Here is a 27,485-nt window from a genome sequence, read left to right as displayed (position 1 = left end):
GTCTCTGCGTGTCAGTCGAGTGAAGCATCCGGCGCCTTCATTGAGCTGAGCGCTACAACCGCCCCGCAACGATAGGCGAGAGGGAAAACCTGCATCGGCAGAGGTGGAGACGCGGGCTTCGCGACGCCCCCAAGCAGGCGGCCTGTGCGAAATGAGGGCAAGCGGAGCAAAAAAAAAAAATTGAGTTTGCGTCATCAGCTGATTCAAAGCGGCGCTCCAAGCAGAGCGGAAATATGTATAAAGTAAAAATTGTACAAGCATAAAAATAAATTCAAAACTTGTGTAAATGAAGCTAGTGCATCTGAGGGTCTGTAAATTTCTATAATGACCTTCAAACTTTGCCTGTTTTGCCCGACGTGATAGACTAGTGGCTTCTGCTTGGTTTGTTTTGGTTTATGCGGGTTTAACGTCTCGAAGTGACTCAGGCTATGAGGGACGCCGCGGTGGAGGGCTCCGAAAATCTCGACCACCTGGATTTTTTTAACGTGCCCTGACATCGAATAGTACATAGACCTCTAGAATTTCGCCTCCATTGAAATTCTACCTCCGCGGCCTGGATCGAATTTGTGGCTGTTGCATTCTGCTGTCGACCCGAAGGTCGCTGGTGTCGGATCCCGGCCGCTGACGCTGCATTTCTATGGAGGAGGAATACAATAACACCCGTGTACTGTGCGATGTGAGTGCACGTTAAGGAAACTTCTGATGGTCTAAATTAATGCGAAGTGCTCCTCTGCAGCTTCTCCAGAGCATCGCCCATTTGCAGTTTTGGGACGTTAATTAAACTCCACGTACCACAACATATTGTCACCGAGAAACGGTTGACGGACGCAGGGCTCGTTTACTTGTACGTGCAAGACGCTGTTGGAACGCGCAAGGCAGCAGGCAGCTCGAGAGATGAAGACGAGGAGGCATCAAGCCCCGAGATGGCTCAAGGCTTGCCAACTGCCAGGTAATACACTTTAACCGCGATACGGCGCCACTATAGGAGTCAGTAGTGTGGCAATATGATACCATTTTTCTTTTCCGAGCGACCTGCGGCCAGTACAGTTTAAGCGTACAGTGTTATATTCGAAAATTGCTGTCAAACTTCCAGCCACTGCGCAGAACGCACCCAAGCACCGGTCATGTTTCATCTACCGGCATCAGTACGCCAAAGCGCTGATTTCGCAAGCAACGGAGAAAAGCTGCCCGGACACGCCCTTGGTATCAGGCTTGTTTCCGTACATGCATGCACGTGCGCTGAAAACATCACCGAGCGAATGCGCCCCTTCGCGCCGTCGCGCTTTGGTCGGGTCGAATTTCAGCCGAGTACGGTGGCTCAATACCGGCGGTCCGCAGAAAAAAATTCCTAACCGGGCATAATTTCGCTCAACTTTGGCTTGAAATGCGTGGAAGAAACTTGTAGGAACATTAATTTTGTCCTTCAGAACGTCACCTAATCCGGTAGCTTCTTCAGGTGAGCGCCTCGATTCTCACCCATGAAGAGAGCGACCACATTCCATGGGAAAAGAAATTACATCAGCCGACCCACTATAGTACGTGCATTGCCACATGACATTGCGCTCTGCAAGAACAATTTAACATTTGGGACGCTGCCGTTGCGGTTGTAGACGCCTGTTCCACAAGCGTCTTAAATGACATTCAATGCCTCACAAGGTCAAACCCAACTTAACTGGGCCACCGCGGTGCTCAGTGGTTATGGCGCTCGGCTGCTGACCCGAAAGACGCGGGTTCGATCCCGGCCGCGGTGGTCGAATTTCGACAGAGACGAAATTTTACAGGCCTGTGTACTGTACGATGTCAGCGCACGTTAAAGAACCCCGGTGGTCCAAATTTCCGGAGCCCTTCACTACGGCGTCCCTCAGAGCCTGAGTCGCTTTGGGACGTTAAACCCACATAAACCAATCCAAACCAAAACAAACCTCTATGCCCTTTTCATTAGTTACGCGGGCTACGCTAAAGGGGCACTAAGGCGAAGCATATACGGAAACAGGAAGCTACAGTTGATTATAAAGGATCCTTCGAAAGCATTACCGGAAGCTTTTCTTGTGCGTGGAAAAAAGTAACTGTGTCGTTGGTAACATCGCAGCTGAGGTCTCCAAATTCCGGTGTTTCGTTTCCGTTGTTACGGGATTTCTGTAAATTGCAATTTTTAACGTGCAGCGTGTGTCTTCGGGAGAATGAGAACAAAATAGCAACAGCAAGCATGCTTTATCCGCCAATTATACTGCCTTTAAAATATTTATCAACAAATGACATAACCATACTGTCTATCAGCAGAGAGAGTCCAAGTTTTCCATCCTTTATGCTAATAATGGCCTCCCTGCTAATAACAGCATGAACGCGTGGCTTGTACTTGGCTTGCGCTTCCGAAGTTACTCCGCATGACAGCGTCACGCAGACAGACTAGGAGCCACGCGAATTCAGCGACGCTTTGACATGTCGTACCTTAAAGGCAATAATCGCACTGCTTTCGTATTTCGGTGTAATCTCTTGTCAAAGCCACAGAAGCGGTTTCAAGCGCTTTTGCTCTTTGTAAGAAATTATCCATATCGAAGATGAAGACCACAACCAAAAACCTGTGCAGCAGGTCTCAGCTTCAGAGGGTTCTCAGGGGTATTGAAGCAAGTCATTGAGATTTTTTCGACATTTATTTAGCGTCGAAACGCACAAGGTTGACGGCCCCTTCAGAGCAATCCTGTCAGAAAACGGCACATGGCAAAAAAGCATTGCCTTATTTTTTCAACAGAAGCTCAGCCTCTTACGCATTGACGATCCTTTCCTGGTTAAGAACTCTGACGCTGTCCTGGACTATCTCAAATGCTCAGCACATACCAGCCGGACGGCTTACTCAGTAGACATTAAGTACCTTTTCTATAACATTGCCTCAGTCGAGTTAGCTTTCTTGCGTCCAGGACTGAATTGACAGGTTTGGCACTATAGATTTTATGAATGAGACAGGAACGCCAAGCAGTGAGACTTTATAACTTAAAATTTTTCACCTTCGGTCAACGTTTACCCAATGGGAGGGCGGACTTATCTTCAGAAGGAGGGAATTTTTATTGGCTGCTGAATCGCCCCCATTTTCAGCGACTTATTTTTTCAGAAATTGAGAGAGGCCTCTGTGCCAGCCTCACAGATTTTAAAACAACCCAGCTTGCTAGGCATGTGGACGAATTCCTAACATTCCTTGACTGCAGTTCTGACCCTTTCGAATTATAGGTAACTAACATACTAGCCTTTTTACGTTCTGGCTTGTCGCCGCTAGCAATAACCCACGAGGTGCCTTCAGACGATATCAATAGATTTCTTTACACCAAACTTTTACATCGTGACGAGCATATTTTCAGGAAATATGAGCCACACGCAAGTAAGCCACTACTGCCGTTCAGGTCATCCCCTTCCAAGCATGTAAAGAGGGGTACTGCACGATTATGTTTGAGAAACGCTCTAAGCAAGTTTGCCCCGAGCTTATTGCCTGTCAGCTTCAACGAACAGATTCTGCGTCTCAGAGCCGCGGGGTTCCCTACACATATCCTGCAAAGTGTCGCAGAAGTCATTCTTGACCGCAGCGGTGGCCGAGTGGTTGAGCATCCGCCTCGCATGCTGGAGGTGCGATCCCCAGTGGCGCCGGGTACCCACCGGTGATACAATGGGTACAAGGTTTCCCCTGGTACGGTGCTCGGCTATTAATGGGTGAAAAGCTTGGAAAATGGGCCTTTGACCCCACTTTGAGTAATCGAAAAGCACCTTGTGCCATGGCGCTCTTTGGCTATAGACGCCCTTGTGCCAGAAAAATCCATAATCATCATCAGAAGTCATTCTCACCTGCATCTGTTTAAAAGGCACCATAATCTCCCAACCTTGCCCTAAACAGCAGATCGCTGTGATCGCGTATGTACAAGGCGCCTAAAAAAGATCAGACAAAGGGCGAATGTAAAAGTTCTTTTTTCCGCCCCTGACAAGCTGCAAAAATTGTGCAGATTGGCTAAGCCCGTTGGCGCAAAATAACAAAGAGTGCAAAAAGCAGCACCGAACCAAGTTCGTTGAATGCGCCAATTTAACTGTGTACAGCATTTCATTGTCACGTGGGAAAAGCTACGTTGACCAAAGTAGTAGATGTTTGAACGACCGCTTCCGGGAACATTGTAACAATGTGTCTGAAAAATAAAGGCGGACTTCTTGACGCACACTTCAGGAAATGTAAGCCTGATGACAACAGTGCAGATGAAAATGGTGAATCAGATCAGGTTTCTACGTGCCAGGCTCTCTAACAAGACTGCACTGTTATTTCCAAAAACAAATGTAAACTGACTCGCGAAATTATTGAAGCCTAAATGATGTATCGTTTAGGTAGCTCTTGCGTACCGGTGCCATCGGTCGCCCTTACCCGTAAGGAGCTTTTGCACCTACGTCAGGGCCTAATGTTCCGCTCGTCGCGCATGCGTGATGTTGGCCATGTTTTACCTGTATATTCCGGGGCGAGGTTCGAAATAAATTTTTGTGAGTCAGCGCTCATGTCTCGTCGTGTCTATCCTTGTGTTCTCGTCCTGTGTGCGCTGCTCATTCCTGCTCCAGTCGAAACAGCGTTGCACGAAAAAGCGATGAACCAGTCATCCCGCACAAAAACAGTCTATAGACATTCTATAGACTTCTTATAGACTATATTGCCTTCCTAATGATATTTCTTTCAGTCTATCTATAGTCTATAGACTTTCTATAGACAAAACTCTACTAAAAGTATATGGCCATAAATATATAGACTGTCTATAGACTGTCTAAAGGATTTGCATTGCCGATGGACTGTTCTCTAGGGTTTATCTATAAAGAGTCTATAGATTTTAAAGACAGAAGTCTATGGACAGTCTATAGACTGACTAAAGAAATTTTTGTAAGGGATGGCCGGCAAAGGATTCTGATGAGCAAGAGCACTCTCTGGAATCTTCGAGCGTCATCGGTAACGTCTTTCGCTTTTGCGTCATTTTTCAACTTATCCAAGGCATGTGCTCGGTGAAGATTGCCGCATTTAGAATTCTGGGACAATAGTCTCTCAATCTAGCGTGGTAACCCTATTGCTGCAGCTTGCATTGCCGAACGTCAGCTATCTTTTTTTTTTGTTTCAGGGCTACTGACAAAAATATTTGCACTAGTAACATAGTACTAAGAAAAAGTAGGTAAGGAAGGTTTTTCAACTCATTTTCGTGCAGTCGCATGCAGTGTATTTTCCTCAAGTGATAGCTCCCAGCTGCGAATTACATAATACTGCTGTGTGTAAGATGTTGAGCCCACCTTAGACAAGGTGCACAGGGCTTCCAATATGGTGCGCAGAAGAATCACAAGGCGTGTACAAATCAATAGTGTTTGTGTTAATAGCAAAAGGGAGGAGGCTGTTGATAATGTTTCATCGCAGAAAAAAAATCAGGTCAGGTGTTTTCACTATCTTCTTCCATGTGGTGCATTAAAGACGTCTCAGGACCCGCAGTTGACAAAAACATGCGGGGAAACTACGTGACCACAGGGGCCTCAAAGCAGCGGAGAAAATTTTTTTCATGCTAAGTGATGAAATTAGCTTTCGCTTAAATCATAGAGAAAAGCTCTGCACATACTCTCGCAGTTCTCCATTCTTCTTAATGCTTCCGCATTCACATAAGTTATATAACGAAAGTGGGCCATATATATTGAATTATGCCAAAACAGATGGGTCAATTGCATAGCGACTCGCCCATTTATTTCACGGATGGCCTAACGTGACTGGAGTTCTGGTGAGAAAAATTACGGTTAACTTTGATTACCGGGAACAGCGAATCACGTGTGCCGTGTTTTTGGCAGCGCAGCCTAATTTATGTGGTATAGCGAGCGAGGACTGAGCGCCTATTATGGGCAACTGCACAACATTTTTATAATTCGATAATATTCAGCGATTCTAATCTACACAGGCTGTAGGTAATCCTGCCATGTTTTTTAGCGTTAGCATTTGAAATGATGACATAAACAACTACCAAATTTTATGCTTCTCGTCCCAGCACCAGAGAAATGCAAAGAAGTTCGATGTGACATGAAGGATGTTATTTTAAATTTTCGCTGCCGTCAAGCTGTTGCCAAACAACAATCGGAGGGCTCTGCCTTTCGTTGGCGTTGATTTTCTTGCTTGAAAGAAACGTCTATGCTCTGCAAAAGTGCCGGTACCTTAAATGGTGTCATCGTGCCTGCCATCCCGCCTCCACCACCACTTGGCGCTGTGCACTGCGGAGAAGCTTGAAGGCTGTCGTAGCTTTATTCGCCCATTACGTCACCATTTCGAATGCTTGCCCAAAGTCTTCGCTTGCTTTGTCTGAAGGTATCCCACATTTTACCCCTTTAAACTTTTGGAAATCTAAAATCTCTGCATCTGCCATTTAAACGGTTTCAATAGAGGTTTCATGGCACACAGGTGCAGCGGCCACTGCCTCCTGCTGCGCATTCCCTCTGCGTCACCGTATGAGGCGCCTAAAAGGCAATCAGGGATTGGTGAGCGCATGAAGAGAAAGCCTGCATAAATGAGGCAACACCGTATGTGCGTGGGCATATGCAACAGCTAGCCTGCGTCTCAACTAGGGTGCCTCGATGCGCGCGCCCTCTCCGCCGCTCCGTGCAGGGTGGGGACAACCGCGTCGTCTGCTGCAGTGTCCGCCATATTTGAGCCCACTCGTTTCAGAACACTGGAGGTAAGCTTCTCTGCGCAGCGAAGGCCCCTTCACCATCGCGGCGAAACAGGTTTTGGAGGCAGAAATAGGGTGCATCGCTGGGGACATCTATTGTTGCCAAACCCTTTCCTACAGGCTTCTGCCCTGTGTTGCTTTCACAATAAAGAGATTAGGGGCCGCTCTCCCAAGCCATTGCTGCGGTTACAATGCACCCTCCCCGGGCTGCATTCCTGAAGGAAATTTGAAACGCAGCTGTGCCAAGGTGCTCGCCTGGCCGTGCACACCATAACATAAAGGAATAAAAGTCGTTTGCGCTGCACCCAACTCTTCTCCCTCGGACAGTTCGCGTCGCAATCGTAAAGGTGTTTTTTTTTTATGCAGAAAAGATGACTTACGGAGTTTTGTAAATTATCTGGGACTCAGTGCGCTGACTCGCAAAAACAGAGTTTATCTCGTTCGCCGCAACGTATTAGTCAATATTAAATGCTGAGAATGATAAGGCTTATTAATGAAACATTTTACCCCCTCAGAATCAAATGGACGCAATCTGTAGGCCCTTGGACATTCGTAGTCGTTTGATCCTTGGCATCGCTTGTTTTTGTTTGTTAATTTGTGCAGGTAAAAAAAAGAAACAATGCTGTGGTACAGGAGTTTGCACTGTAGCTGTAATATACAATGCAGCTGCATAATTCGTGCAGCTTTTTTTCATGTAAAGTAACCACTTTAACAAAGCATGGGATAATTTCGGCGCCTTCATACCTTCACCGAAAACATTAAGTGAACGCAAACTTGACTGTGAAAAATACTCTCATGAAAAGGCAAAAAAATAACATCTATCAACAGAGCCTATATTGGGAAAATGCGCGTGTCTCATCGACTGAGGAAGTTTTTCTTATATAGTGTGAAGAGTTAATGAGAAACGTAAGTGCATAAATTTCACTTACTTAGGAGTTGTAATAATGCAGTTTATTTATGTTGTAAATTATTAAAGCTACTGTCAAAAAATAGGAGACAAGCGAACTATGGTGAATTTGACATTTATACACAATATTTACAAATCTCTTCACGGCAAGCTGACGCCAGCACACGTTTTGCTTGCATGTCCATTGACTTTTTTTTCTTCCAGTTGTCGCAGGTGAATTCGCAGCCTCGTTCGAGCGTAGGTCGAGTATAACAACTTCTGAATGATTTCGTTGTGAACCTGGCATGTTTCAACATTAAACGGAACCATTTGTCTTAGGTATGTTATCACAGCCTGCACTGGAGATTTCATAGTTAGAAGGCTTTCCGCCCATTCTGTGATGCCCTTAAAATGCTCCTCGCACGACTTCAGCACTTTCATCACTTCAGGACTGGGGTAATGCAGGTTGTCGCCATTTTCGAGGTACTCCTTCAGCCTTGTGAGATATGCATTTTCAGCGTCACTAGAACCGAGCAGAGTAGCTTTGCACTGCTCGCAATTATTTATGGCTTTCAGAATACCTTTAACGAGGAATCCGGCAATATGGAACAGAATGCTGCATTCAGTCGATGTTAGCGCTTCAATGAAAAGAACCTCCGAGTCATCGATTTCCTTTACCTCGGCTTCAGCGAGTTCACGTTTCCCGTTTGACAGAAGGTCAACCAGGTACTCAGAATCGTCAACACTGTAGCTGGTGGTAGACGGCGTGTGCAAAAATTGGCTTATGCACACAAGTTTCAGTGCGCATTTCATATCATAGGCGTCTGGGACAGGCTTCCTGAGACGAACCACAGAGAAAAGATTCTCAAGGCAATCTTGTAGCAGCCTGCTGGTGAGTAAGAAGCTGTAGCCCTCCGAGTTCAAAAGAATGTCTTGCAGGCGAAGCACGACCGTTGTGGAGATCAGGAGGCCCGCCTGCGATGGCTTCCACTGAGACGTGCTGCCCATGCTCATCCCTTGAAAGGTGTTTAGAGCCAGGTTTAGAGTTTCCAGAGCTCTATGATGCTTCGCCACATCGTGCAGACTTAGGGCAACAGATGGATGACGCGACGACATTAATGCGTACCATCTTGATACCAGCTCTAAAAACCAAGCTGTTGTTTCCGCCTCTATGTCCAGCACTTTATCCTTGATGAGGTATCGGATTGCACTGGGAGCTTCTCTGAAAAATTGCACGGCAAGTCCGACTTTCATTTTCGTAAAATGTCCAGATGAGACATGGGCTTCAGAGAGCTTCGGTGCGAGCTTTAGCTCCCTTTCCTTGTCAAACTCCAGCACAGCATGCACATGATCCAGTTTCACTTCACGTGAGGGAAGATCGCACTGGCTGGCTGTTGCTTCACTTAATGTAAATGCATGAGATGTTATCAACTGACCTTTAATATTCTTCAAAACATGAGCAGCGTCTGCGTTGAAGAACAACTCCATATCATTGAGTGAAGGGTGTGGTATTGAGCAGGTTGTCTTCGAATTTCGGTGGCTAGAAAATCCCAGCTCACGCCACATCGCTCGATTTGAGGCGCCCATGTCGGACGTTACAACCCGAACTCTGAGGGAAATATCGGCGCAGAGTTGGACAACTTGCAGAACAATGTCCTTGAGCGTGCGGCCATCCACATGGCTTCCAGTGAAATGATAAGCTATCACCTGCTTCCATCGCTGGTTGAGACCTCCAACCATAAACACCAGAGCGTGATTAGCAGGCTCATCTGGCTTTTGTGGCAATGTCACTCCCCCATACACAATGTCTTCAGCGCGGTCAAGCTGAAACCCTCTGGCAATCTCCATCTCATCGATAAAGAGGACGCAGTCTTTTTCTACATCTTCCATGCCTTGTGCCTTCGCTTGGAGAAGTTCTACAACGTCTGTAAGAATTCCTGGTGAGAACTTGAGCCAGTGGAGGCGACGAGATAGAGTTCTTTCTGCCGGAAGTGGATAGCCGAGCTGTCTGAGAGTTCTGTAACCAGACTTCCCACAAGAAAACTTCAGTTGAAGCCCCTGTTTAATAGTCTGCGGCGACCAGATGCTTCCCTTGTTGCTTTTTCGGGAAAGTGCACGAACTTGATCTTTATTTAAAAATTTTATCCTTTTTTTAAAGTGCTCTACGGCGCTTTTTAGCTTTCGCACCTTCTTTCTAAGAGAGTTAATAGTCAAGTTGGCTTTTTTATGCACTTCTTGAAGTTGTCTGTGGTTCTTTCTCACATCTTCCAGTTGTTTTCTCAGTTGAGCGCAACAACTACTGGATGAATGTGCATCGCAGCCTTCATTTTGCTCTGTTTGTCCATCGCTAGGCTGATAGACAACCTCTTCACTTAAGTTCGTTCCCCCAGGCTCATCGCAATCCGCAAAGACGCCAGGTCCTTGTTCATGCACTGTTGAGTTTGATGTAGTTGGTAGAGCGGGTGTGCCTCTCTCCTTAGGAGCCTTTCTTTGGTGGTGGACCATAGCTGCACAAACAAAAGGAAATGCAAGAGCAGAAATGAGTGAAGTTCGTCAGAATTGCTCAGTGTCGGCAGTTATTTCATAGCTGCGCGAACCATAACCTAAAAGCGAAAATTTTAAGCTTGAAAAGTTCCAATTCCAATTCAATTCCAATTCCAATTTATTTCAACATCAATACCCACAGACACTGATGTCACGGACAGTGGGCAAAAAGCCACAAAAATAGGGCTTGGCAGCGCCCACTGACCGTCTTCTTGACAGCGACACAGCAGTGCAAATATACATTAGATATGAGCAAGACATGAAATCAATGAAAAGAACTTGTGCAAAAAAACTAGGCAGGTAACACTTTGCATACAAAAAATAATGATAGGAAAGTAACAATATCACCACACATCTGAACAAACAGTCAATAAATAAGTGCAAAAAACACAGAGGCGAACGCGTTGTAACTTGAAAAAAAATATATATATATATGTGTGCGTAATCAGTTAAGTAATTTCGGCAGTTGAAATCGCAGCATCTGGTCACCATATTTTGTGCGGTTACACGGAATCTCCCAAGTCTCGTGATAGCGAGTGTCCCGAACATTTCTGTTTAGTGTTAGACTCGATATAATTTCAAGAGTTTTGTTTTTCTTTCTGATACCTGTTTGATAACGCTTTCTGAGAGTATGGTGATAAAGTTCAGGAAGCGGCACTAATTTTAACTCCCTGAATAGTGGTTCGGAATGAGCAAGGTATGGGACATTCATGATCGCTCGAACAGCCTTCTTTTGTATTATATGTAACTGATTAATGTTTGATAAAGTGGTTGTCCCCCAGACTAAATAACAGTAGTTTATTATTGACATAAAAAGAGAGTTATATATAAAGCGTTTTACACATGTAGGGAGGCAATGTCTCAATTTAGAAAGTACTCCGGATACTCTGGATATTTTCCTAATGATTGTATCTACTTGCAGATCCCAAGACGTGTGCTGTTCAAAGAGCACTCCCAAACATTTGGCAACAGGCACAATTTCAATGACAAAGTTTTAAAATTGCAATTGGTAATGCAATTGGTACTGCATTTAGAAGGCCAGATTTTAAGCGCTATTATTCTAACTCATGAGTCACAACAGTGATGCACATCATATTTGCCATCAATAATAAAATATAGTGCAACTTACGTCTGAACGAAAAAATGGTTGGAACAGCGTTTGACTTTAGCAGCTTCCTTCCATCCGCGCGGTGATTCTCGTAGCAGTTGTCTTCGAAATGGGCCTGCATAAGAAAATTAATTCAGGCGTCCAGTATGTAGTACAAACAGAAAGAAATGCCCCTTTTGAAAGATACACAAGTTCTGGCACTGCTCCAGCGATGTTAAGGAGTCGCGCACACTCGGCAGCTGCATTTATCAAATCCTAAAAGTCAGACTAATAATGGCTGCGCACAAGGGAAATAGCCGGCACTGCACAATAACTGCGCCAACGTTAGAAATGCCAGATAGAAGCAACAAGTTCTTAGCGAAGCTACTATATACGAAAGCTCACATTCACGGGAGTTTTACCAAAAGTAACTAATTCCTGGCTTCGTCAAACAGCCTTGGAACAAATAAAAACTCTACAAAACTATTGTCAAAGTTTCTGACGCTTCTGACGCATGTCTCTTGATGCGTTTGCTTTTAGGGCCATTTGAAAAATTAATCAAGAACCTGTCGGCTCTAAGCTAACCGACTACAAGCAAGCAGTCTGTTATTGCATAAATGCCGAGTGCTTCTGCAACGCTTCACTGTATATAACTAATATTACCGTTAGTTGTGTTTATTAGCCTGTGCACAGAAATACAAAATCCATGTCCACACCTGCGAGTTATGAAAATGATTTTCCGCCACTCATCTGCTGTATAATTCCTCCTTATATATGTTTCATAAAAGATGTAGTCACGTAGCGTGCGTAGTTACAGCCTTTCCAGGAACACTAACACAACTTCCAGCGCACATATTAAATGTAAACCTGCAGCGACAGACATAACTACAAAAAATCGCAACCGTCCAAATAATCACTGTACTTACATGCATATGCGCGAAGAGTTTGCAGGCTGCCATTTGTCCCGCTTTATCTTCACCGTCCAGAGGAGCCTTCTTTTAGGGTCTCTTGGGAATGAAAACATTCTCCAGCCATTTCTGGAGTGGTTTGAGCACAGTGGCACGCAACAGCCAGGCATCTTGCGAGTTTTGAAACCGAAGAAAACTGCGACCGGGCGGACGCGCGACCACGCACGTGCAACCGGCCCGTGGGGAAGCGAGGAGTGGGCTCAAATATGGCTGCCCTCTTCCGCGGCGGCGGCACTGACCCTGTCAAAGGATGGCTCCACCCTGCACGGAGCGGCGGAGAGGGCGCGCGCATCGAGGCACCCTAGTCTCAACCATCATGACCCGCTCTGGGTGAGTGAAAACGGGTACGCATTATAACATGTTACACGAATGTCGCTGAGCGGCTGGTCTTAGTTGCTTTTTTTTACGTCCGATATGGACTTTTCCTAAATGTCCTTTAAATTTTCAGAGAAGATTTTTGCAACAGTAGGCGCAAGCGCTCTATCGGCGAGCACTGGGCTGCTTTAGCCGCCCTTTTGCATTCGTCGTTAAGCGCAAAAGGCTAAGATTTCAGTTTTGGTTGAGTTTTTCCCAGGGTTGAGTTTAGTTCGAGCTCAGTTTTCACCCTCAACTCTTCTTTAGTTCACTCTAGCTCCCTCAATTCCGTTGCTTTGGCCAACATGAATAGCATCGCAGCGGGACCCAATATCCCGCTCCGAGGAACGAATAATGGAAACCCATTTGAAGCTGCATGGAGCTCCCTCAATATCCCGCCGAGAGTTGCATAACGCAGAACGGTGCTCTAGTGAAAAAAATAAATAAAATAAATGAAGAGCTCTTACATAAGCAATGTCGTGGCCGCTCTTCAATCGCGCTGAAAAACGCTTAGGCTCACCGCTCCTCGCACGTGTCTAAAGCTTTCGGGGGGACTGGAGATATATCGCTCAGAGAGCTCAGTTTGGAGCTGTAAGAAACTTAGCGAGTAACGCCTGCACTTGATTGACTACTCGATGTGTAGGAGCCCCTGTAAGCAAGGAACGAAGTACTTGGGAAGTAACGGAAAAAAAAATCAAGTGACCGACAAACAATTGGCAAAGAAAGAAAGTTGCAAGAAGAATGGCTCCCATATATTTGTCATGAGAGATAATGTTGTACGTTGCCAGTGAAGAAAAGTTTGAGGCGAAGTGATTTTGTGAGTGGCAGCATCCTAATGCATAAATCCATTCTCGGCCTGCTCCCCCCGTTTTCCGAAAAGGTATGTAAGCCTCTGTATTTCAACCAGCGCCGACGCTCTCACTTATCAAACAGGCTGTGATTGGTAAAACAATAAGTAGACAATAAAGTGGCAAGAAACGAGTGTAATAAACTTTAAACAAGAATGTCACCCATTTCTGTCATTTTGAAAACTGTTTCTTTACTTTGGTATGCCTTACAGGACTAACAGCCAGGGGCACTGAAGACAGAGAGAGAGGGAGAAACAGAAGGACGGAAAGGCAGGGAGGTTAACCAGGCGATGCTCAGTAGGCTACCCTGCACGTGGGGAGGGAAACAAAGAGATAAAAAGGAAAGAAAGAGCGGCAAGGAAATTAGCTAATCACGAAACCATTGAGCCTGTCCCTAGAGGACGCACACTTAAAGCGCGAATTTTATAATTGGGATTGTAATGTTTTGCGCCCGGGCTCTTTTGTAGGATATAGTAATGCCATCTATTGGGAAGAGTAGGTCCGCACTCTGCGGTGGAAGTATATGACGAAGTGGAAGAAGTAGCAGACCCCCAGTTGTAGTATAGTAGCCCTCACTCCAGCCATCACTACGGCTTCCAGTTCCGAGGCTTGCTTCCCCGTCGACAATGCCAATCGCAGGAAGTGAAGCCGACATTCACCCACAACTGTGGATCTGCCAAGGTTTAAAAGCAACACTAATCCGGCATCCAGCCACAGTTGGTCTTTAGCCGTACAGCTGTTCACCCTGTGATGCTTGGACGCACGGACCGCAGCATCTGTCAACGCTCGACTTCATTAAATCCGCAGATTTTTTTAATTTTTGAATCTATCCCTCTTGTTTAAACGAAATGATCATTTCCTTTCTATACACTCAGACTACAAACACCGAGAAAAAATGGAAGTAGCCTACAAAAAAGGAAATAGCGACGAAAGAGTACCCCGACATAAAAGAGAAACAAACAATGGCATTGCAGTTCTGCAGCCCTGCTACCCAGGGATTCGCATGTACTATATCAGCGCCTGATCTTGTTTACCCTAATATGAAGATAACTTTCGTACCATTTCTGTCCTCAGAATGTTGGCCTTTAACCATTTATAAGGCGCAGGATGCGCGCATGTCTCACATACATAAAAATGGCAAAACTGTGCTCAGAATTTCTCTAGGAATTGAATGACATAACTTTAAAGCTGTTTCAAGTACTAGGTTTAATGAAAAAGAAGGACATACAGTTGTATGAATGACTTTGTAATAATACCTCAGATGTGGTACGTATTCCTACCTGAGTCTTTTGGCTGTATTTGACAGCTTGTGCTAGAGCTTAAAATTGCTTAAGGCTGTACCGTGAGGACCCCGCCGCGGTGGCTCAGTGGTTAGGGCGCTCGACTACTGATCCGGAGTTCCCGGGTTCGAACCCGACCGCGGCGGCTGCGTTTTTATGGAGGAAAAACGCTAAGGCGCCCGTGTGCTGTGCGATTTCAGTGCACGTTAAAGATCCCCAGGTGGTCGAAATTATTCCGGAGCCCTCCACTACGGCACCTTTTCTTCCTTTCTTCTTTCACTCCCTCCTTTATCCCTTCCCTTACGGCGCGGTTCAGGTGTCCAAAGATATATGAGACAAATACTGCGCCATTTCCTTTCCCCCCAAAACCAATTATTATTATTATAATTATTATTATTACCGTGAGGCAGCTGAGTGATCAAAAAGGCCCAAAAGCTCAACAATTATTCATTTTTTTCCCTACCAAGATGGGTCTCGTCAAACTGTACACCCACGCTTGCGAAAACACACAAAACCCTAAGGAGGCCTATTAGCGGTATAAAAAAACGCACTGAATGGCTTGTTTGATTCTTGAGTAATGTTTGACACGCAAAAATAAGGTACGTAGTTGCATCGTTTTTCGTTCGCTGACCCGTGAAGTAAGTGGGACGCATGCGTCTCGCTGCCGGGCATAGCTAGATCTTCCGTTGGGGTTCCTCAGATTTCTGATAAAAATAGATTCTCTCTCTCTTCCCTGTTAGTAGACAGTCTATAAACTATTCATGGACATTTGTCTATAAAGTCTATAGACTTACTATACACAAATATTGTACACTAGTCTATAGGAAATACAAATCCGTTAGACAGCATACAAAGAAACTAAATATTTATGGCCACATTTTGGTAGACTTTTTCTATACACAGTCTATGAACTAAGAATGGACAAAAAGAAATATCTAGAGGAAGGCAATAGAGTCTGTATGAAGTCTATAGACAGTCTATAGACCACTTTCATAAGGGAATCGTTCCATTTTCATCAATTTAAATCCCCTTTTTCCTTAAAATAGCTTACAAATAATCACGCTCAATGACGCAACCTCTACCCTCACGGCGCAGGTCTCTCGGGAACTGCGTGACGATCAATCTTCGGCGCCGTTGCTCAAACACCGTAAACGCGAAAGCGTGCGCACATGACACATAATGGTGACCTGCGACGTGTCGGAAATAACCGTGTCCCGATCGAGCTCCCCCAGCGTGCTCGAGCAGGGCACGAGGCGATTGCCACGGCGCAATTATTCCTTCCGGGGGAGCGGAGCTGCTGACAGGGGCCCCGAAGCGCGCACGCAGGCACCTGCCAAAACTGCCGCGCGCCAGCAGCGGCGATCAAGAGAACCGATCGAAAGACGAAGGCCGCACCGCTGGGGAAGCGACAAGCACGCGCTCGAGAGGCATTGTCAGGAGTGCCTCGCCCGCTACGATAGGTGAATGTCTCTCCGCGGGTGCGCTAGGGGCGGGACTGTGCATAGCCGGAAAGATTACAGACCTCGTACCGAGCGAGACAGATTGAACAGGAGTTGCTGCTTCTACTCCCTTCTACTGCTGCCGCTTCTTCCCACTCTGTGATTTACGCGAGAGAGTTGGAAGAACGGGTTCTAGGGTGTGGGAACATTCGCTGTCAGGGAGGCGGCGCGCGTGTTTAGGTTCGACTGTTTGCAGTTTCTTTTTATATTTGTCTTTTTCTCAGGCTGAAAAGCATGAAAAGAAAGCGCGATTCGTCCATAAATGCACCGCTTTCTTCCTGTCCGCCCCTCATTAGACACGCCAGTGAGCACAGAGGCAATACTCTCTTGTGCTCGACCAAGTGACGCCCTGAGATGCGTTCATAAATTATCGCCGCTAATTATCCGTCTTCCTGCGCAGCACCGAGGGACGCGACGGGGTCCTTTCTGGCGACATTTCTGAGTATACAGAGCGGTATTTAGAGCTGCATTCGGCGCGTCCTCTCCGGTCGGGCAGAGGAAGGCATAGTTCGAGGAAATTTGCGCGAGTAATTTTCTGGCGGCACGAATTCAGGCCCTCGGGCATCGCCTGGGGATTTACAAGGAAGCGGACTGCTGTAGCGCTTTCTAAGCGCCGTGCTTCAGACTATTCGAGTGGTGACTGTTGCTGCAGCGTTCATAGCGTTTTCTAATGACCTATGAATAAACAATCAATCTTATTCCCGTAAAGATGGATCATTAGGCACAGTAGCCCACAACACGCGTGTCTAGAGCACTCGAACAGCACGCTCCGTTCTGCATTTGTGACATTTGCCACTGCCTCATGGGCCCGATGGAGCTTTTACAGACGTTAGTAGTTAAACAGGATACGTGCGAATGTGCATGCATGTAAAGGTCGGGTTTTGAAGCACTGGGCCATTCTTAAATGACGAAAGGACACCCCGTTGCGTCATTCGAGCGTTGTAGATATTTTGAGTGGACGACTGCACTAACTAGGCTCACGTGGCTACGTGAGCTACATCTCAACAGCTTCGAGCGATTTCTGTCTAGAGGCAACGTGGAGCCTAATTTAATAAAACTTTTTCATGAAAACCTGCCTTCGTTGGTCAATATCGAAGGCAGTGTTTTTTTTTTCAGTATTTCCTCACATGCGCAGCTATGAGAAGAATTGAGCTAGTAAACCTAAGTTAAATCGTGGCAAAGTATTTAGGAACAATGAATCCAAAACATGACGCTGTCTTCCTACTCTCAGTGAAAATAAAAAAAAACGCAGATAACAAAGGGCCAGGAGTTGCACGCTCCTAGGCAGTGCTCCGAAAGTTTGAACTGTGCAGCCATGTCATGAACCATTAAGCATCGGTGCACCGTTGATGAGACCAGAAAAGGCTGCTTTGGCACGTTTGAACCTCAGGAACCTTCCGTAGTGATACGCATGTACGGGTGCACCTCTTCGAAAGTATTCTTTGCGGCATTTTCCGCGCGTCCGTATAATAAGTGGGACTGAACTGCTGCCATGATGGCGCGACAAGTTTCGCTTACTAAATTATGAGGGAGCTTACGAAGAAAGCCTGTTTCGCTTAAGCTGTCTTGCATTCACGACCGTTTGCGTTAAGACGCAGAGCAGCGTGAAACATCTGAGATTTCTGCCAAACTCTGCGGCAGCGAGGACAACACCAAGGTTCCTCAAGTGACGATGCACGAAGAGCGCCGAATTGCTGGGGAGCGATACTGGCGCTTTTGATTCAAGGACCCGGCTCACTGTCTGAACTAGGTAAGCATTTTTCTTCGTTTTGTTTATCGTCTACATTGTCGTGAATAGGAACGAAATTTTACTGCCCATAACAGCGCTGGTAATGTGAATGACCAGATACAACCCGTCCTCAATGCGCTGAACGAGCACAGTTCACAACCCCACACTCGCATCGGCTGCATCCAGTGCCCTTCCGCGAGGCCGCTGAAGCGACCCGTCGCCTTTGGCGGCTGTGTCATAAGTAAGAAATATAGAAAGCTAAGCGACTTGGAAGTTCATGACAATAAGTAGGCGAAAACTTGTGAGGTTGAATTTGGGAGATAAATAGTTTCTCCACGCTTAATCGCGGCTGACACTGTTCAAACCGCGAGATCCTACCCCGTGATCGCGTACGCTATCGAGCGCACGCCAACCACGGCGGACCTTGCTCTGAGGAAACAAAGGAACGACACATTGGCGGACACAAACAGGCATTTATTGCTACGGCAACTATAACGCCAGCTAGCAACAAGCTACGCTAATGAATCAAGGTCGCCCGACTCACCAGCAAGGTTCCGAGCGAATGTTCGCCCGCGCTTGGGCAAGGGATACCACGGCCGGTGTCTAGGGGAGCGCGCGCTTTCGCGCGCAACCCTAGAGACCGGCCGTGGGGATACATACTTCGAAGGCCGGACGGGACGATATACGGGAGCGAGTCTGCTCGTTGCTTCCTCGCCCCGCCGGCGAAGAGCGGAGCCACGAGCGACACGTCCTCCTGCGCCGACGATCCCAGCCGAAGCCCCCATGCCCCCTCTCCCGCGCGCGGGCTTCAGCAGTCTCCCGCGCAGCGACGCTGGCGCCCTCTCTTGCCAGTTAATGTAACTGACAAGGGAATGCGTTCATCCTCGGGGTGAGACTGCTGCTGCACGGTGCCTCGCGGGAAAGCAAACACGGGTGGCTGCAGGGCAGGTCCCCGCAAACTTGACGAAGGCAAAGGCGCGCGTGCCCTGTCTTTTCTTGCCTCTCTTTCTTTAAATTTTCACCTAACCATCATCCTATGCATCGTCACAACTTCTGCAGCTGCTTCTGCGCAGCCGTGAAAGATGCCGCACCGCAATGCATCCTTCGTCTCGCGCTAACATCATTGTCATCGGATAAGGTAGCGCAGTAAGAGAGAGGCGCGGACTATGTGCACGGGGTGGTCACGTGGCCAAGTCGAAGTAGTGATCATGTGGCTGCTAAGTACTACAGTCGGAAACAACTCAGTAATGAAGCGACAAATTCCCCTCAAATGGGCCCCTCAAGCCAATAGAATCGAGAGATTCTCCGCCTCGACTGACCCCCTTGAACCTGCGAGTGTGAAATCGCAGGGGGATGGACAGATGAACGGTGAATAAGCGCCCCTTCATGGGATTGTCGCTGCGTCATGGATATCGGTCGACGCCATTGGCTCGAGGGCCTGCTTTGAGGGATATCTCCTGGTTCACTCTTGAGTTGTATTCGACTACAGTCGCTCTCACACACCCTGCGGGCACTGCCTTCTCACGAAGATATGATACTACTACTTCGTGGAGGCTGCGAAACGAAATTTCACTATAACAGCTAGCGCTTTTGCGTCACTCTAGGAAAAAAAATAAACGCTGTTTTTTGATTCGAAGAGGTAGAACACCTTTGTGACGATGGAATTTAGACCCTACAGAGATGCTCTTGCCTTAAGCTGGCCAAAGGCCGACGTGTGAAGGCAATAACTTTGAACATTCAGGAATGCTTTCCTTAGTTTCATAGCTTAGACGCAATCTAAGAACAAGAAAGGTAGACACACACACGATACTAGTTTTTTTTTGTTATTGATATATTCTTCACGGTGAAGTTCAACCTTTTCTCCACCCGGTTTCTGTTCATCTCACAGTACTCTGTGACTCATTTCCGCCCAGCAAGAAAGAAGTTGCAAAAAAAGAAAGCGAAAAGAGACAGAGCAAAGTGGCTAGAGGAACAGGAAGCGGCCAATGTCGTAGCCTTTGCAGCACTCTGCGCGAGACTGACTTTCCTGGCGATGGTGTCACCAACACCGCCGCGAAACTTGGTGGCACGCCAAAAAGTTACGACGGCTCGGCTCCTTCGCATCGCGCCTACTTTGTTGCACACGTCGGCGTCGGTGATCGAGTTATATTGGCCTGTTCGATATGTACGCAGCAGCAGCCGGCACAGAGTGGCTGCCGAGGGGGGGGGGGGGGGTGAGGGGAGAGTGGGCGGGCGCTCTATCACCTTTCTCGGGCTTTCTCTTTTGTTTTGGTTCCACACTGCCTCTGTGCCGAAGCGGCGCGGAGATCTATATCGATGGGCGAGGCGACAAGTCCGTGAGATCGGGAGCGGAACCAACTTCCGTTTCGTCGACACCCTTATTGGCCGCTCCGCTGCAGCTGTGCGCCGCGCCCTTGGCGCGATGTGGCCGTGTGTCACGCATAAATAAACAACTCGGTGAAAGGCGCACCAGGGCCCCGAGAACAAGAGAGGATGGAAATGAAGCGAGCCTGGCCTGACCTTCTCGTCGACGTTCGGAAAAAGACGAAACATGCGAGAGAGAAAAATAGGGAGAACTATGGGAAAAAAAATAAGGGAAAATGAACCCGTAACGACGAAGGGTGCCGCTTTACTGCGCTTGTCACCCCCTTTTTCACTGCTTTACTGACTAGCGACACTGCCACTGGTTATCGCATTGTAAGAGTCGTGATTTCAATCCCTTTCAGCCGGCAGACATCGGTGCCCTCTTGCCCAGCGTTGCGTTGATTTTCTTCTTAATGCGATAGGATTAGAGTTGCCGTCACACCAAGACACCGCCGATGTCCGGTGTCACCAAATTTACTATTTGGTCGAGACAATGTTAACGCCACAGGTCTCACGTGATCACAAAAAAACAAGCATAGAGCACCACACCCTGGAGGCGAATTCAAACCACCAAATGCAAAGTGGGTTATGAAGGATTATCTGATGGCATTAGAGGGCCCGTTCTCGAGAAAAGCCGGCGTCGAGCTCGTCACGAAAAAGCGGCATCGGTCGAGAAAGTAGTGACATAGAAAGAAAGACAGTTTCGCTGAAAAGAAAAAAAAAGTGGTCAAGCTTTAATCAACGGCTGTAGTATTGGGTCGCGAGCCGGGACACAGCCTCTGCGCCACGAAGTAGCGTTCGACACGATGCTATCTCATTGTACTCTTAAAGGAAGGTATAGCGTCGTTCATGTTTTTGTCTTTTTCGATTCCACCTATGAACCTTAATTTGCGCACAGTGTGCCAAATTATAAGTCATCTGTGGTATAATATGTGTACTGGAACGAAATATTATCCTGACTTGCGACTCCAAGGCTACTGCGCTCGGCTGTTAAACACGCGTTCGCGAGTTCGATCCCGGCCATGGCGATATAAGTGCAGTCTAAGTGCAAAGACGCTCGTATTCTTATGCTTTAGTTCTAGAGAAACCCAGGGGATCGAAATTACTCTCCTGCCTTCCATTACATCTACGTCTATGTCACCGTGGAGGATTATGCATGCAAATTTTGTTATTTGTAGACTGCATTTTGTTTCGCGTCCTCCCCAAGTATAGACTCTGTAGCATGTTTCTGATCTGACGTTTATCGTTCAGCGAACACAAAATAAGCCTTGTCGCATAAATTTCGTCTAGACTTTCTTTTTCCGCTACACCGATACATTTTCCACAGTTGTTAACGATTAGGAATTTATGACACCTTTGCCTTGATCTGCCACTGACATTGCCCTGACTGTTGCATGCATTTCTTTTCTGCCACAGCTCTTTCCGCGAACACACCAACCGCGGCATCATTTCCACGAGCTTCTCAGCGTTCTATCTGTAATGATAAAGTAAATGTCTTTTTCTCATTCCTTTCGCATCTCTCTGGCTGCCGCCAATTCTCTCCCCCTCTTACAGTTCTTCCTTACACCTGTCTCTCTTTCCTCTCTAGTTCTCTGTTTGATCTAGTTTTCTGTCCATTTCCTTGCTCACTGTTCTCGCATGTGCCCCCTTTTTCCCTACTCCTTCCCCAACACACAGTGCACGCTGGTCGCCTTCCCTTCCTCCCTTCCTTTCCCTTCCTCCGCCCGGCGGCGGCAGCAGCAGCAGCGACGGCGAGCTTATATTGCTCGGGGCGGGCTCCCTGTTTTCTCAGCTCTTGGCGGCGGTGCTCGAGCGTGGCTCCTTCGATGATGAAAGATCGGCCCCGAACCTCGGGACACACGGCCGCCCGTTCCGTCAATGGTCCGCGCCGACGCCGCTCCCCACTGCCCCCGACGACAGGGCCGAGACCGAGCGCTCTTACTCCCCCCTTCCACCCTGTCTTCTCTGTTTCTTCCCTCCGTGTTGCCCACCTCCTATTTCGTCCCCCCTTCCCCCCCCCCCCTTCTTGTACGCTGCGCGTTAATCGCCCGACTGCTGCGTGCGTTGTACGTCAAGAGATATCGGATGTCGATAAAAGCGTCAGTACGGACGTCGCAAAGTTTTTGTCGTATGACATTATCAGCTCGCCACCCAGTATGCCCTATCAAGTAAACAAAATGAATTGATGTGTGAGAGCAAAGGAGTTAAATTCCCTAAGTGCAAACTCTTACTCTGAAGAAATGCAATTATGTTATACACTAATGGCAGGACAAATTTGCGTCCGGAAAACGCCATGGCTAAGCAATTTTTGGTCTGACGAAGCAGAGCTAGAAACCTATTTTTCTAAGCATGTTACCTCCGGGAACCCGATCACCTGGCCATGGGAAAACATGCGCCTATTGGAAAACCGGCGGTTAGTCAGAGGCACCGGGGATCGAACGGCGAACCTCTTGCATTCGAGGCGGATGCTGATATCACTAAACCAATGCTGTGGTCGTGAAGAAGCATGAATAGGGCAAGGGCTGTGATGGGTTTTTTTTCTTGTCACTTCACAAGAATCGAGTCACATCCATGTCAGGTGGTTTTGAGAAAAGTCTTGAAGACAAAGGAGACAGAGGAACTGAATGCGTATCAGGATGAACCTACAGGCGCGATAGCGTTTTCACCAACTTCGCATCATAGACTTCTGTATGGAAGAGTACAAAAGCTTTAAAAGGGGAAAATACTTTTTCTTTCAGCAAGACATTCTGGTCACTTACCCTTCCATAAAAAAGAAATGCCCGCCAGAGTACATATCTGTCTTCGTCCTGGCATAATATTCACGACCATAAAGTGGCGCCCAGCCCGAAAAGTAAGCTGAAAAGTTTCTGTCGTCACAAAAAATTGCCTATAAAGTTTTTGAACAAAAGCTTCTATTTAAAACGAAATTTTGTAGCAGCAACACAATTCTGCGTACTTGCTACAGAAAAGTACTGCAGAAAAAAACTACAGCACTACAGAAAAATACTTCAATAAAACAGAAAAATATGTCGCTACAACAAAATACAAAGTGTTTTTTTTTCATATTTTGACAAGATTTTGCCATTGTTTTCAGCTTGGCGCTCATTATTTCTGTGTTCAGCAGTTTATGTTTTGTGTTGTATATTTAAGTTTTCCTTGATGAATCCCCCCCCCCCCCCCCCCCTATGTAATGCCCGCATTGGGCCTTTAGGGTATTGAAATAAATAAATAAATAAATTACATGAAGATAACGTTTTTTTGGCATCATCCTTGTCATTGCTTAATTAAACGTTAATGCAGAGAGCTGCAAACTCTTTGTACCATTCTGCTGACTAAATGTTCTTTTCAGGTATGAAGAAGTTCATGCCGTAGAAAGAAATTGCAGCTTATGCTGTAGTTTTATTTTCTGGTAATAGGGAAATATTTGGAAGCTTTTGCAATGCAGATCGGATAAAAACGTAAGTCGCACATTTGTCGTACTAAACGCAACGTAGTATTCGACCTTACTTCGTGCGTACGCGAGCTTTGGTAGTACCTTGCGTGCCGTTGGGCTTGAATTTCCACACAAACTAGCCTAATAACCGCTCATGACCTCTGTATAGACCTCGATAGAGGAAAACGGGTCCTTTTCTGCTCCTAGCAGAAAAGAATCAGGTAAAAATTTGCGTAAACAAAATCTATTTCAAAGCAAGGAATCAGCAGGATGACAGAAAAGAAATCGTAGTTTTGGAAGTTACGACCCTTCTGTCGGCTAATTCTTTCGTAGTTGTATGTATTACGGATAGCTAGAATGTGCAGGATACGTGAACCTAGAGGGCAGAATGCGTCGCTTGAGCCTCCATACTCGGCTCCTCGCCGTTCAGGCTATGCAACGGCTAAGAGAGGCGGAGCCATGACAAAGTTTCGACACAAAAGTTATTCGCTTACGTTCGAAAGTTCACCTCCAGCGAAGCGCGAGAAGATGGTTTTTTACGCTATCTCGGCAGAGAGAACTCCGCCAAAAAGATTCTGCCAAGATCCTGGGAGTCTGCGTTGAGCTGATACGCAGAAAAGCGAGCTGTACAAACAAACAAAAAATGTCAGTCTGTCCACGTGTTGGAAGAGGAAGGAAGAGAAGATAGAAAAGAAGAAAATAAGTGAAAAAAAAAGAAAACGACAGCAGAAAGACGCTGCGCAGCAACCTTGGTGGGAGGCGCAAACGGGTTCTCCGTGTACCTGCTCTGAATGAGATCAGGGGAGGTTCTCCCCCGGCTTCCCGCTTTTCCCCCGCACAAAAGGGGATCCAGGGCCCGCTGCTGTTTTCATCATCTTTTCATGGGCGCTGAAGCAAGCGTGCCGAGCGGGGGAAAAAAGAGTAACACGAATGCCGCGCGCACTGCAGGCGGGACAGAGTTCTTTTCAGCCGTCCGCGGTCAGCCGAGAGCACACTGACCAGCCAAGTTTGTTGCCGCCGGGCCTGAATGCCACCGGCGAGTCTTCAACCGAACCTCCTCTTCCTCCCCAATTCCTTCCTCTCCCAACCCTTACGTCTTGCTGCTCCTGTCAACTTTATGCCCAGACGTTTTGATCAGGGTCCCTATAAATATATCTGTCTCCGCAGCTGACGCCACTGGGACAGGACACCGTGCACCAACAGTGCATTGTCAAAGCAGTTCTCTTGCTTTTTTTTCTTCACGTTATGCGCCATGCCTGCTTTGATGTCCGTTTTTTCTCTCTCTCCCAACTTGGTGTCTTTATTAGACACCCTCAGCGCCAGCCTTCAACTCAGCCCATGGCAGCGCATCTTGCTCGTTGCTTTCGTACGGTGTGGGTGTTCCTATAATAACACCTCCGACCTCGGTCTGAGCCCGCCGAAAGTGCCCTATCCTGGATGTTTTCCGAGGTGACCGTATATAGGCTAGGGTGGAAACAAGTCTGCAGGGTGCTTGAAGATGCGTAACCTAGGATCCCTTAGAGCCCATAGTGTAACTTAGCATCAACGCACTTCGAAAATTTCTGAAACGTAAACAGGTCCGTGACAAACAAATGAGAAGGCACGGATTTTACGAGCGCTGAGAGGGGCTCGAGTAATGTGTAGCATATCAGGCTTGGTGGAGTAGGGTTAACGAATTGCCACAGATATTCGTCGAAATCATGGAAGAGGCATGCACAGAATGATACGGTATTTTAGAACACAACAAATGAGGCACGGACGAGAGGCTCACATGTTGTTCAGCGTCGGCGTTCCTTGTTGAGCTAAAGTTTCCAATGTCTGATATGACCGAATTCGATAGTGCAGTTTCCTGCGGTGGCTTTCGAAATTCTTGTTAAATAATGGTGGCATAAATCCTCATATTCTATCGGTGCAATGACCGTTCTATTAAAAGGGTTCTCCTGAAGTATTTCGGGGTTTTCTTCTGCTCTCACAGCTTGAAAGGCTTTTATTCATAATTTACCTCGTAAGTATAAATATATCTGAACTTGCAGACATAAGCCCACATTGGTAAGTTTTAGAGACCACAGAGCGGATGCAAATATTAACGTGTGTTTTATCGCACTTATCTCTTGCATAATCCATTTGCTAAAGGCGCTCATTGCCCGGGAAACGAAAGTAGCCACAGATTGGCAACAGGACACATGGTAATGCAAAGCAGCCTTTAATCAGATTTAATAAGAAATAGAACGCAAGTAAATAGTAGTTCACAACCAATAAAGGGACTTGGTGCCGTTCTTGAAGGAAACCACCGCCATCACATATTTCTCCCTGATGTTTTAAACTACGCTTTAAAAAACGACCCACACGATGTAAAGACAGGGCACTGACAGAAGGGCGCCTGCAATGTCTTGAACGAGATGATCAGTTCGGCTGGTTGGTTCGGCTGACACATGTTCGGCTAATACATGTTTGTGTTACGCGTACCTATATCTAGCCGCTTATGCCAAGTGACTTTCTTTTTTATAGCATGGCGCTTTCTCGTGAGATGAAAGGACCATTGTGGTGCCACGTGGCAGGTCACTGCAGCAATGCGTTATATACCGAAGCTGCTCGAAGGGGAAACTTTGCGTGTAGTAGACGATCAAGGTGGTAATTTTCCAGCCGCAATTCGTCCAGGATAGGCCTTTACCAAAGGCGTGTCCAGGTCGCTCGAGGAGCCGTAACAGAATACCCTGACAACGTAGCGTGACAGGGCCACATTGCCGGCGCTCTAATAACGACAGCTTTGCTGCACACCTAGCGAGTCGTAACCGCCCCTTCTGCCAGCGTAGGCTAGTGAAACCAGAGTTATAGTGCCGTAAAGTTACGTTATGCTTACTTTTTTTTTCTTTCGGTGTTCTGTCTTTATCGCCGCTTATGTTGGATGGCCTTCTTTTATTTTCTGTTAGACGGTACGGATTTTCTTGTGTATGTTCGAGTTAGAAGACTGGTTTGTTCACGAAAGATTCAACGGCCTGCCATCAACGTTGAGCCCTTATCATCTGGGTGTTTCTGCAGCATACAGCGCAGCCTGAAGCGAAGACCACTATGGCTCCGACGGCATCTGAGGGCCCGTGCCACTAACCCTAGTGCCGAGTTTTTTCTTTTGCTGAAACAAGCCCTCCCCTAGAGCAGTTTCCAGTAGACGTGTTCGTATGCCTGTATTCTCAGAAGTTGGCTGGTCGGCGATTTTCTGCTTCCAAGATGTTCGTGATCTTCCGTAAAATTTTGTATATTGTGGCGACATGCCTTCTTTATGCATAAGCTCATTCATTAGTAAAAAAATAACTTGAGTTGCTCCATATAATAATGAAAATACTTCATAACGCCCACATGCTTGTTAAAACCATACCATGAATGACAGGCAAGCCACAGATTCTGACCGAAAAGATGTGTCATGGCTAAATTTCTCTTGCTCCTCACGCTCCTGCCTCCGTTAACGCTGTAGCCTTTCACCATTTCGAAGGTGTTGGCAGCTTATTAGGAAAACCGTAGCATGTGCCTCGAAAGCAGGATTTAAAAAAAAAGTGCGCTCATAACTTCGGCGTATGTCTGCAGTATAACTGCGTGCTACGGACCGGTCATCGCGGCCTAGCGTGACATTCAGTCACAAAGAGACCGTATGCCCCCCCCCCCCTCCCTCCGCCCCCCCCCCCCCCTTCAAAAAAGTTTTTAGTTCGTTCTTCGGCCTACTGCAGTCGGTGCAGTTTCGCTTTCCAGGCAGCGAAAAAAATACTTTTATATCGCTAACAGAGCGTGGGGATTGCGGAGAGG

At 46.9% G+C, this 27,485-nt stretch overlaps 2 protein-coding genes across 4 annotated transcripts in view; both read right to left on the bottom strand.

Moving 5' to 3' along the window:
• Nucleotides 1–27,485, bottom strand: part of GluClalpha (glycine receptor alpha 1) — a 403,918-nt gene that overhangs the window by 251,668 nt on the left and 124,765 nt on the right. The gene's annotated exons all lie outside the window — the stretch shown is intronic.
• LOC144094038 (uncharacterized) lies at nt 7,705–12,118 on the bottom strand. The gene is made up of 2 exons (XM_077627889.1): nt 11,258–12,118; nt 7,705–10,091 (listed from the first exon to the last, which is right to left on the bottom strand). The coding sequence occupies exons 1-2, from the start codon at nt 11,355–11,357 to the stop codon at nt 7,747–7,749; spliced, it is 2,445 nt and encodes an 814-aa protein (XP_077484015.1). The 5' UTR covers nt 11,358–12,118; the 3' UTR covers nt 7,705–7,746.

The sequence above is a fragment of the Amblyomma americanum genome, chromosome 6 (assembly GCF_052857255.1).
Source record: "Amblyomma americanum isolate KBUSLIRL-KWMA chromosome 6, ASM5285725v1, whole genome shotgun sequence".
NCBI classification, from domain to species: domain Eukaryota; kingdom Metazoa; phylum Arthropoda; class Arachnida; order Ixodida; family Ixodidae; genus Amblyomma; species Amblyomma americanum.
The sequence above is the reverse complement of the archived record's forward strand: the minus strand, read 5'-3'. Positions and strand labels throughout refer to the sequence as shown.

What these genes read in the sequence shown, in the direction of transcription:
- LOC144094038 (XM_077627889.1), bottom strand. Translation starts at nt 11,357, where the DNA reads ATGCAGGCCCATTTCGAAGACAACTGCTACGAGAATCACCGCGCGGAT. An exon ending in AACCATTTTTTCGTTCAGAC is followed by an intron (nt 10,092 to 11,257) that starts GTAAGTTGCACT and finishes TTGTTTGTGCAG; the next exon opens with CTATGGTCCACCACCAAAGA.